The 12,669-nt window shown below is 39.3% G+C and overlaps 1 protein-coding gene across 3 annotated transcripts in view; it reads left to right on the top strand.

The window, feature by feature from the left end:
• The window catches only part of abr (ABR activator of RhoGEF and GTPase), an 82,692-nt gene extending 70,044 nt beyond the window's left edge, over window positions 1–12,648 (top strand). For all 3 annotated transcript variants that reach the window (XM_088440734.1, XM_088440735.1, XM_088440736.1), the window contains exons 17-23: window positions 6,985–7,044; window positions 7,251–7,360; window positions 8,353–8,492; window positions 9,094–9,228; window positions 9,310–9,415; window positions 9,929–10,082; window positions 11,333–12,648. In XM_088440734.1, coding sequence (XP_088296860.1) covers window positions 6,985–7,044; window positions 7,251–7,360; window positions 8,353–8,492; window positions 9,094–9,228; window positions 9,310–9,415; window positions 9,929–10,082; window positions 11,333–11,422 — 795 coding nt within the window. In that variant the 3' untranslated portion in view covers window positions 11,423–12,648. The remainder of the gene's footprint in view (window positions 1–6,984; window positions 7,045–7,250; window positions 7,361–8,352; window positions 8,493–9,093; window positions 9,229–9,309; window positions 9,416–9,928; window positions 10,083–11,332) is intronic.
• Window positions 12,649–12,669: the final 21 nt, after the last annotated feature.

The following is a 12,669-nucleotide window of genomic DNA, read 5'->3' as shown; positions in this document are numbered from 1 at the left end:
GAGCAGCAGTGCTGTGTGGACCAGAATCAGCACAACCTATCAAGCCAACCGCAGACCCCTGTGCTCAAGAGACACACCAATACCGGGGCCAAGCTATGGGGTCGCGTCCGCAGCAAACTGCTCAGACAAAAGGTTTCTGTCCAGCATCTGCGCACACTTCTATTTATCACTTAGCCATCTCCATCTGTCTACTTTTTATGTTTTGCGAGGTCACTCCGCCTGGGGGTCATCATTACACATTGGGCTTTTGTTCTTATCATCTGCTCTATTCAACCAACATGAATAGACCTCGCAAGGTGCTTTTTCATCTACATAAACAGCTTCAAAAAAAAAAAAAAAGTCGTCTAAATTTCAGTTGGTGGATACTACCACATTGATGCAAATCTTTTTTCAAATGTCATATCATATTAACTTTAAAATTCCATTCAGAAAATCAGTTGCGTGCATTGTCCACTATATTGAGGCACATTTCTGTGAATCTTTTGTTGCATGACAACAATATTCACGACATTCCAGACATTCCAACCCAGGTACTTACTTAAATTCTATTCTTTTTATTTCCCAGTGTTTGGCTAAATAAGGATTTAAAAAGGGCTTTTACTAAATGAATAACTGTAAGTATTAAGGTAATCTATTATTTTAGACTAACTACTACATTGTACTATTTAGATAAGTACTAAATCGTACAATTACCTAAAATAATGAATTACTTTAGTACGTGATTCATTTAGCCGCAGCCATTTTTACGCTATCCTTTTGTCATGTATTACGTTAGTACATAAAATAATCAATAACTTTAGTTCTTGTAATCAACTACTTTAGTACTTAATTGCTTAAAGTAACCAATTACTTGAGTTTTTATTTACCTAAAGTAATTAATCACTTTAGTACTTAATTCATTTAGTACTATACATTTTAGACCTTTTAGCCAAACATCAAAACCAAATGAAATATTTGTAAAAGAGTTCTTGGGATTGAATTGATTGACTCTTGAGAAACAGTTTAAAAATATATCTTTGGGATTGAATGAGTTAAAAAGTAATATACCGGTATTTGCGCCTGTATATGGCATTTCTGCCTCTGTAATTACAGTGACAGATTAGAGCCCCCTTGTGCTCAATTTAGGTACTGCAACCCCTTTCCCAGCGCTGAACCAATCCCCCCTTTGGCATTTCACATGCTGCACTTTGTTCTTCTTCATTAATTACGGTACCTCACATACACATTTGCCTCTTGTTTTTCATGCAACTAAGATCCCAAGGGAAGGTTTTCTTGCAAGTTTGGCCTTGCAGCTAATTGGTATCTCACTCAGGGTTTTGTTGCTTTGGATATAGCAATGTATAACCCATGTCGCTGTTGAATATTTTGAGTCATTTATTCTAATGATTAATCGATCTGTTAATTAGATAAAGTTGTATTTTTTATGGAGTACATTACAAAACAATTTTCCTCAGAGATTATTTACCAATTGCTGTTGTTTATTTCATATTGTTTGTTGATTAAAAAAACAATTAGGCAATAATAAACAAGGGATAAATGTCATAGCCACCAACCTGTTTTAACTGATTCAGTCACTTGTTTAGTCATCGTTTTCCCTAAGTAAAATTAAATCTCTTTTTTTGATTACACACAAACGATAAACCAATTTTAAAAGATAACAGAAATAAGAATAATTACTGGTGAGAGGCTGAAATTGAAAGATTTTGATCGATCATGTTGAGTTACCCAATAGCTCTGACCGGTTACAGTACACAATATTGATTAATCTGATAATCAATTCATTGTCGATTAATTTTGAGAGCTACGAGGATGTTGTTTTTGTACTATTCATAAGCGTGTGTTTAAAATCAGAATGCCTATAGCAGTTGTACTCTGCTGTTTTTCAAAAATGTGAAATATTTTTCTTCGTCAACTACAAGCATTTTTGGTTCAACAAACAAACAAACAGACAAAAAATAATAATCCTGTGACATCTGTCTGATTTAACAAACTTTGGAACGATATTTGTAGTACTAGTGAGCAGTATGTCTAGACGTATTTTCAGCAACTCCTGAAGACAGATCATGGACCATTATCTGTTTTATGGCAGAGAATTGCATCTCCAATGTGAATATGCATCCTTTTTTTTGTGTTTGTTTTTAAAGGCATACAACTTTTTGTATAGGACTCATTCTAACAATTTACCAATAGGTTACTGAATTTGCCAATTAATTTGCTCTTAATTTGAAAATGTGAACTGTTCAGCATTAAACAGCATTAAAAAGCATGATATTTTCTGATACCTGCAGAAACCCTGTTAAAACCTCATGCACCCATTTGAAAACCACTGGCCAATAAGAAACAGATGGACAGAAAGAGCGATGTTAAAAATGATACTTTAACGGGATATACCATTGGCTGATTGAAAGGCAGCTTTCGTGCTCTGACCCACAGGTGGAGCATTGATTCTCCTCCCTTCACCAACATGTTAGCGGACGACATTAAGAAGGTTGCGGTCGTGTATTTCATCAAAGTGTGTAAACCCCCCCCCAACTCCGCACACAACTCTCATGTGAAGGTCCCATTCATCCTCTCACTTGGATTCAAAGAGGCTTTTGAAAAGCCGTTTTTATGAGTACACTTGCAATGCTTCAGTTAGTTTCAGAGCTCAGTTACCTTTTGATCCTATCAAGTCTGTTACAATTCTCTCTTTCTTTCCACCCCCCCCCCCATTCCCCACGTCAGCTCGGGCATGACAGGGATTGCTGTTTGACGGGAATCACATACTTTCTCTGGTTAAAAAAAAAAAAAAAAAAAAAACGTGTACTATGCTGCTGCAGCTTGTGAAAATGCTCTGGGAATGATAATCCTGTTTCACTACACTATAGAAATGCAATGGGCGCTTGTTACTGTATTATGTATTTAAAGCCGTTGAGTGGATGTTCTATTTTTCTTATTTGATGTGAAATATTCTTTGTCATAAGCTCTTATCACAGTGAGGGGCGAACATTGGTGAGTGTCAACAAAGGTTGCGGTTCTTTTGATTTTGTCAGCTTTTGTCCAAGGTTGCAAACATTCACCTGCGCTGCTCTTGTCACGAGGAAATTTTGAAAATTTTAGTTTGGGAAATGTTCCCTACTCTCATACTTGTCAAAGGTACAGCAGTACTCTCTTGCACAGCGCTCAATTGCTTCCAATTTACAGACTCTGGTGTAGAAATAGAGCAGTAATTAGCGCAGATATTCAGGATTTTGACAAGTACTAATATTGCCCATCTTAAAATTGTGATGGCCGATCACAATCAGTTTAAAACCGTTCAAAGCAAATTGTTCAAATTTAAGTTGTTTCAGTTAGCGCGGGAGCACTGCACCTTTTGTTTTAGTTTGAAATTAAAACAATGATTAATGTATTCATTTATTTATTCCTGTTAATGTTTGAAAACTACAGGGAACTACTCACCTGTTTCAGTTTTGATTGAACTTTCTAAGACATAGTGGCTCTGGGAGCTCTCTGAACTTGCTAGCATTTTACAACAAAGACAATAAAATGTTGCCCTCTGGTTTGCGCTACGGTGCCCATAAAAGTCGGCCAAAAAGACTCACAGGAAGAGCTTTTCTTAGAAATTGTTTGAATGTCCCTTAGAAAGAAAAAAAAAGTCATTAAGACAGAGTGGAATTTGATCTGCAGAGAATGGAAGGTGTGGTTTGGATGTCATTAGACTAAAATGCGTGAATGTGCCGAACCGGCACAAATTCTGATGATGCTCATGGTCCATTGTTGCCGGGGATTTGACTGTCTGTCAGACATGGCGTTCTCTGCTTGATGACCTGTTTGCTGGATTTGTTTTTGTTTTCTTTGTGCACTTACAGCCAGCTTAGGGTTGGGAACAATAGAGCTGTCGTAGCGGCTTACGCGTGGAAGACAACCAGATTCGAGCATTTTTATCCGCAGTTCTGCCCTTGCTGCATTTCAGCCCAAATGCTCTTTCGTTTTCATATTCTGATTAGTGCTGATGAGATTCTGTGGAACCTCGCTTCATGAATTGAATTCGCTCTGTGATCTCTTTTAGGGAAATGCAGGTAATCCATTTCAACGTTGTTTACTTTGTTGTTATAGGTATGCAGTTAAATGTAGAAATTAGGAGAAAAAAAAGTTATTATGATGAAATGGCTTGTTTTAAGGCTTTTCCCAAACAGCACTGCGTGCTTCGGGAACCGTGTTGCATTGTTGGATGCGGCGGCCATTTTTTTTGTGGTTTTTTTTTTTTTGCGAATGTGTAGTTACACACTGAAGCGGAGACAGCGGATTTACATGGAAACATTTGACCACAATCCTTTGCTAACACATTTGCCAATCAACTTCCATGAAATTTAAAATTTGCTCCAACTTAGTTATGCCTCAGAGAATGAATTACTTAAGAAGTTTTACATGTTGGCACATGCGGTTTTTATTGTTTGGCCAGCAAATAATACCTCCTGAATCGATTTGTCAACCCCTCAGAGAAAATTTACCTCAGTAGCTCACAAATGGTATGTTTGTTATGTTTGGTCAAGGCCACAAGCATGAGCCGAACAGATGGGTCACACAATGTTCCAGCCAGGCCACAAAGTGGAAAATGAAACATTGCTGACTATCGCTCTCCATCCAAAGATCTTGAAGACTCATCAGAGGCTACAAATGCAGCCCTGATCTTGTTGCCTTGCTATCAAAACTTTCCAATAAATCTGACTCTTGATTACGTCCCATGTAGTAGAACTCATCAGTTTTTGCATCATCATTTAAGTCTAATTTTAATTGCTGGCCTTCTCGAATGTGGAAATGAGGTGAGATTTAAATTCAGTTAATTAAATGAGAGAATTTATGTTTGTACCCGTAGGATAACTCCATTCTGTGCGCATCAGCACTCTTAGTCACCAAGGCTGGAGGATGGTCCGCGTTGCGTAATAAGTTTAATGCGTGCCTGTATGTTGCTTTGTGCACACCCTATAAGAGAATTCCACTGTGCCCTCAGAGATACTCGTGCTCTGCGAATCATAAGCCGGGGCCGGCGCAAAGCCCTCGCCGATTGGCCCGGGCGGTAATGTGGCCAAAGACAGCAACATAGTAACCAAGTTAAAGCTCTCACATGGCCACGGTGACATCAGCTGCTGTTGAGGGAAGACAGTCCTGCTTGCTGCCTCGCATGTAAACATGCTGATGTGGTTTGTGGACCTAAAAATAGTTATGTTGCTTACACTTTGTGAAGAACTCGAGCGGGGTGTGTCACATCTGGAACATAGCTCACATTAGTCTTGTGAGCCTATTAAACCAAGCCGTGTAATTTAAGCCTTATACACTATCTAATTAAAGGAAGATCTCTGAAGCTAATGAATATTTAAACCAATCAACGCCAAGTACAAAGATTACGTCCAGACATTGAACCCCGGTTACTATGTATGATTACTATTTGATTCATTAAATATTTAGTAGCCATTTTTATGATCAAAAACGGTTTTGTCTAAACTAGGGCCAAAAATGGCTTTGGAATTAAGAATGAAGAAATTAATCATAGATATCTTTTGGTACAAAAAAAAATAAGTAATTGATTAGTGCTAAAATCCTAAGGTAATCCATTACTTTTATGTAATAATTAAGTACTAAAGTAATTGGTCAAGCAATACGCACAAAAGAGTTATCAATTTTTTGGGGTACTAAATATTGGGTACCTCGGTACTAAAGTTATCATTTAGAACATAAAGTAGTTTTTTGCCGCTATGAAAAGTAAAGTTTAGAAAACTTCTTGAGAAGACCTTGCCTGAGCAGCTCTACTAAAACATTTGTTTGGATGAGGGTCAGCGGGTGTAAACGCTGCCTCCTATAGGATTCATTTTGTTTTTACAAGCCTATTGGAGAGCATTCATTTTTAATCAGGCTTCAGCAGCGGGCAAAGGGAAGGCACTATGCTTTATACGTTTTTGTTTTTTTAAAAGGGCCGTCTTGGCGAGTGCACACCAAAATCATTCTTGTGGCTGTTGCTGTACGAAGAAGACTCGGCTGCAATGATTACCTGTCAATCATCTGAAACCCAACCCCTGCCGGGGAAACGGACAAATGGCATTTTTACGAGCCAATGAAATACGCTCCCAGAGAATATGTAATGGATGAAGCCTAATGCTGCCAATAAGCGTGTATTTGTCTGCCAAAGACCGTGCTGTGTTGACATAACATAATAGTATAAACACTCAACCAGATTTAGCGATTATTTTGAATCCCATGAATCTAATTTATAATCTAACTTCATGAATTCTGTATGATAATTCGAGTCGTTTTTATGCATCTGGCTTCTTGTGCTTCAATTATTTGATGGTCGGAAATTAAAAGTCAATCCCACCCTGGAGTGGACACTGATTGGCTGTCATTGCGCTCGCATAACCTGATAGGCTTCTGTTGTGGATGGAAGGGCAGAAAAAAAAGACGTGAAAATGTAAGAGCATCTGAGATCACTTTATAGGCATTCTTTCTAAGAAGTTTGCATATCACAGAAGCAGCTCAAGTTTGGCCTAGCACATAAATGCAAAGCACTCAGCTGCGACTGCATTCACAGCCATCAATAGCAACAATCTGTCACAATAACACAATTCATCTAAATAAAAAGAAAACTAGTTTTTTTTGGTGAGATTAAAACTACATACATTACGGATATGAATGAATTTCTCTCTTTTTAACTTGATAGTACTTACATACCCAAAACAAAATCACATTTTTAAAGCAGGACTGTAACGCACAGGTGATGAAAAATTTCTTGGAACTATTCCCCTGGATTTATATGGAACAAGATTGGAGATAAAAGCATTTGATGGCGTATTTCTTGCGATTGAAAGTCGATCCAAAAAAAGACGGATGCATTGCACAGTATCATCAGATCTTTCTTTGCGACGGTAATCTGATCGTGATGATAATGTACCTTCATTCAGCCGGCATGTTTTCTATCACTCAACGTCTTTCTGTCTCTGTTGTGTCTTCCAGCTGGATCCTCAGACAGTGCAGTCCAAGAACTGGCACATGGACGTCATAGAGATGAATGGGGTAAGATGTCAACAAAATAGCTTTAGGCTGATTTTCTGAAAGCCAATCCATCTTTTGATTATGTTTTACTCTGGAACTATGTTTAGATGTAAGACTAAAAGCCTCAAATATCCAATTAACTGAGTGACTGCAAAGCATTGGGTCATAGGGGCCCAGGCGTGGGTGCTGCATACTTAGAATTTGCTTCTTTTTTCCCCCCCTTTTAGATAAAGGTGGAATTCTCCATGAAGTTTACAAGTAGGGACCTGAGCTTGAAGAGGACGCCGTCTAAAAAACAGAGTGGTGTGTTTGGGGTCAAGATTAATGTGGTAACAAAGTAAGTATACTTATTTTTCATTTTTTGTCTCTTTGACAACATTTCCTTCTAACAAAAAATCTATGCCGCTCCCATTGTCATCAGTATGTCTTAAAAATGTCAATAAAAAATACTCTAGCTCCTTATGGTTTACCACAAGATTTTCTCCCCAAAATTTCATAACTAAAATGTTGAACTTTAACCCACATTGTCTTTGTTTTAATTTTTAGCTGCAGCAAGTTCTCCGGGTCATCAGCAGCTCTTATAAAGTGTACTAAATTTTGATATAAATAGTTCCCCGAGGTTAACACAGTTTTATATTTTATCAGCTGTATGATTTTTAAATAGTGCAGAGTCGTCAAAATGCTGAATATCGGCGCCTATTATCAGCCCAGCCAATAATCGGTCTTTTCCTAATTTATAGTAACTTCCTGACACATTCATGCGTGCAGTAAAAGGCAACATCAAACGAATAATCTAATCAAATCATTGTCCCACTAGATCAAACTAAATCAAATTGTTCTACTTGCAATTTTTTAATAACAGCCATTTTTACAAAACGGAACCTGCTTGCAAATGTCCCAACATTCTGACAGATTATAGTTAGTGTTCAATTCTCCATCTTAATGATCATTTCAGAATATGCCCAAAACTTTACTACATCAATTACCATTATCGGATCTGTAGCAGATCGCCATGTATTGGAGGGATGAACTCCCTGCTACCTTTAACTCATTCAGCGCCAATGTGGGCTTTAGAAATCAATGATCAATTTTTACTGGTCTAGCACTAAATGAGGTAATAATAATTTTGTCCCCCCTTTTTGTAAATAAGGTCCAATTCTCCCAAATATCCGTGATAAGTGGAGATACACTTTTAATGATGAACCAAAGCAGGTCAACAGTTTGCTTGTTACAAATTAGATCAAAATTACCTAGAAGATTTACATTAAAAAAAAAAAAATCCAAAACGCTCCTGCAATGCTCAGGATGTTAACAATGACATGTTTGCAGGCGCGAGCGCTCCAAGGTGCCTTACATCGTCCGTCAGTGCATTGAAGAAGTGGAGAAGAGAGGAATCGACGAGGTGGGAATCTACAGGATTTCAGGGGTGGCAACTGACATCCAGGCCCTCAAAACGGCATTTGATACCAGTAAGAATGTTATTTCTTCACTCTCCATTTTGGTCCAATCCTGTAATCAGTACTGTGCTGTACTCAGAGAGAAGAGTGGTCATCTGTATGCAAAAATTCGACCTTAGGCACTGTGATATCATTTTTAGTGGACAGCAACTGACAGAACCAGAAAAAACGGCCGTCATTTGAGGATTTTTTTTATATGACTTCCCCTTTAAGTCACACTAACTCACCTTGTTTTTTTTTTTTTTTACTTGAGTTGCTTCGTGTTATAAAATTATCTTAAGATGATCCTGTTTGTCCTTTAGTTGTTTACCTGTGCAACATCCTTTCATCAAAAGAGAAGTGTTTATTAGGATGCATCTGCCAGGCGGCGAGATGGAATGAAACCGTGCGGTGATTTGTGCGAACTGGCGGTGTTGCAGTCGCGCATTATGTAAGCAGCTCCTCAGATCATTTTGCTACACCAAGCGCCAAGTGTCGTCTTTCATTTTAGCGTGCCCTTATTGAGCATAAGTCGCCGCCCGGGCATTTTTGCCGGATGAGATCATCGCTCTTGAGTACAAAGCAGCTGTGTTATTGGGAGTTGAGTGCGTAACCGGGGCGGGCTCACCCCTAGATACCAAAGACATCCTGGTGATGCTGAGCGACATGGACATCAACGCCATCGCGGGGACCCTCAAGCTGTACTTCAGGGAACTGCCCGAACCTCTGCTCACCGACCGCCTCTACCCGGCCTTCATGGAGGGAATATGTGAGACAGGTTTTCACATCAGCGGGGGACTTTTGAGCTGGACACAAGTGGTCGTAATTTGGTTATCCCTCTTTTGCGCAGCTCTGTCCGACCCTGCGGCCAAGGAGAACTGCATGATGCACCTCCTGCGCTCGCTGCCCGACCCCAACATCATGACCTTCCTCACTCTGCTGGAGCACCTCAAACGGTAAATTCTTCTCAAAGACACCTTTGATTGTGTTCTCTTCCACGTATCATAGAAGATAGCATGCTTCTTGTTTGTTCTTGTTTTGTTTTTTTCCTCTTTTTCCGATTCCTCTTCTTATTCCTCTTCTTTTGGTCTCTTCTTATTACTCCTCTTCATCTTCCTCATTTTCTTAATCTTCTTCTTCCTTCTCTTCTTCTTCCTCTTCTTTGTCCTACTTACTCATCTTCTTCTTCCTCTTTTTCCTCTCTTCAATGTATTTGTGTTCTTTTTCTTCTTAACAAAAGCCCACTCATTACAACATTAGGAAGTTTTTTAAAACACACAAATAACATCAGCCATTCCACCACTAGTTTGTGCAGCAAGACAGGTTTATGTACAAGGTTATGTAGGTGTGGTCTTTGCATATATACCGGTGGCTTTCTTTTTTTTTTTTTCTCGCAGTACTGCCGAGTGCCTTTTCCGCTTTGCAGTAGCACACCTCGTTTTGAACGCTCGCCTCATTTGACTCCACAGGGTAGCGGAAAAGGAGCCCCTCAACAAGATGTCCCTCCATAACCTGGCCACAGTGTTTGGCCCCACTCTGCTCAGACCGTCAGAGTCCGAGAGCGCCAAGGGACAGAATTTTACCTCTGCCTCCGACATCTGGTCACATGACGTCATGGCGCAGGTACCCCCACATGCCTGCCATTTTCCAGTGTTTGTATCTCTTTGCATAGTAATAAGAGCCGTTTACCTGGCAGCTACTTGATAGTGTAGATGCCCCAATGTGTATAATTCAGAAGTGGGAAACATTTCGTTTTTAAAACGGACAGATGGAATAGATTATTTGGCGTTGTAGTTAAAGTGTGTTGTAAAATCTGCCGTTACTTCAATGGTCTTTTGGATGAAACGTGTGATCCCACACACTCACTGTTTGATGTGTTGTAGCCTTAAAATAGGCTTGCTCAGTAAGTTTCCATCTTAATTTCCTTCCCACACAGTCTTAGTATGTCTCGGGGCCCTTGTACCATCCGCATCAATTCATCTGTGTTTCCTGTTTCTTTTTGTCATTTTGTGACAAAAACAAACAAGACTGATTAAGTGTCCTTAAATAGTATAGCATGCAGAGAGAAAGCCTGTTTGCATCCGTTCCACTAAGTCAGTGTTTGTCTTGGAGATGGCTGAAGGGCTTTGTGTTTTGTTTTGTTTTTTGTTAGAATGGTATAAAAGGTTCAAGCTGACTGGATGTTAGCTCAAACTGGCGCATAAGTGAAGCGCACAGTCATCCCTGGAGTCACATAATGGAATAAACCATGAAGTAAAGTGCATATTGCACATTCCATGATTTCAAATTGTCCTGATTCTTCTTGCAGCATGAAAACAACTGTAAATCAAAAGAGATCATGACCAGCAGGGAACACAAAATAGGATATTGCACGATCTGCAATCGATCAAATCGTGTGACCATTTTATTGACATTGCAGCCGCAAATACGGAGGAGGAAAATGCAGTATTGCAGGAAAAGGACGATATAGTTCAGTAATAACTATCATAACCTCTCCATTTTGCAAGCAAATAATCAATGACTTGGATAAAATAAATGTTTAATTTTGATTCATTGCCGTAATCGGTCTGCTTTTACAGAGATTGGGCACCAGAAAATCCACCCATTTTAATGCATTGGGAGGAAACCATTTTATTTTTGTCATTATATGCATTTTTTTGTGTGCGTTTTTTTCAAACTCACTTCATCCTTACTATTCAATATGTATGTACGGTATATAATTTTGGTTCGAGGTTTGGGGTGGGTTGTTTTGGGTTGCAGTCACTTAATAAGAAAACAATATTGTGTTTGTATTTCGTTTGCGCTGACTGTTCATTTTGCGGTTTGGTTTTTAAAAAAAATCTCGTATATGTGATTTGTTTATGTGTGTCCAGGTACAAGTGTTGCTGTACTACCTGCAGCATCCTCCCATCTCCTTTGCTGAGCTCAAGCGGAACACGCTCTACTTCTCCACCGACGTTTAAGCCCATCCGGCCCTCCGCTGGAAATTGAGAGACCCCCCCCCCTTTTCCTCCTGGTCCTCCTACCTCGCCTCTCATGCAAGCGGGCATCTCCTCTTTGACTGCATAGCACCCCCCCCCAATCCCCACCCCGCCCTATACCCATCATCTGAGCACCCCCTGCATAGGAAGGTGGTGACATTTTTGTGGTCTTCTTGTTCTAAAGTTCTGTTTGTAATACGAGGAGAGTCGCCTTGGCCATTCGGGGACCGCTCTGGATAAGTGTGGTGGGAGAGGAGGGGTTTTGGAGGCCACAGCCTGGCGCCGTGGCACAGGATCAAGCCCGGGGACGCTGCGTCCAGCTTTGTCCCCCTTGCTCAGAGGCATTCCACAACAACTGCATTTATGTTTTATAATAATTCTGTTCCTTTTTTTCTGTCTTTCTGGCTAGTGGAGGAAGATGTGTATGTGTGCGTGAGTGAGGAATGACTGGCAAAGAATGTCTTATTTTGAAACCGACATTCTTTCCCCACTGATTTTGGCCAGATTAGCCCTATTTATTTTAAATATCTATATATATATATCTCTATATATATATCTGTGCCTGTACAGTTCTGTGCATTTAGAAAGATGCTCTAAGGAGTCTGATTTTGAAGTCTTTTCAGGTAGTGATGTTATTTTTTAGTCTGAATTTCTCACTTGCCATATTCGAGGTTGGAATTGTACGAAAATGTTCACCACAAAAGCTGTCAATTTTTTTACCAGCCACTCTGTAGGAGATTCAGTAGGGGGTATAATGCAACGAATGAATCCTTCCTTTTTTCTTTTTTTTTTAAATTAGTGTTACATTGCAAGCCTGCTCCAAGCATCTCATTGCACCAGTATAATATATACAAAGATTTGTGTAATTGCCCTCATTGCATGTTCAGCACATAACAAAATCAGGCTAAATAATGCAAGGCTAGATTGTGTGAGTGAAAGCCTTTTTTTTTTCGTTTTCTTTTTTGTTTTGCTTTGTACAAAGCCAACCTTTCTGCTGTCAGGTCTGCAACATATTGGAAAAATTCTGCAAAAACTGAGAGTGATACTCTTTGGTATTTTTCATAGAAGAATAAAACAAACATTAAAAAAATGTTGTATTTTACTTCCTTTGTGAAGAATTTACGTATGCTGTACTGTAATTTTGAGGCTAAATGTAAATGTGAATGTTCTCCCATTTTTTATAGTGAAATAAAAGATGAACCAACTCACTTTGCTATGATGATTTTGAA

This window comes from Hippichthys cyanospilos, chromosome 18 (genome assembly GCF_059441005.1).
Source record: "Hippichthys cyanospilos isolate Australia breed blue-spotted pipefish chromosome 18, RoL_Hcya_1.0, whole genome shotgun sequence".
Taxonomy (NCBI): Eukaryota; Metazoa; Chordata; class Actinopteri; order Syngnathiformes; family Syngnathidae; genus Hippichthys; species Hippichthys cyanospilos.
This window is presented reverse-complemented; position numbering and strand designations above follow the sequence as displayed.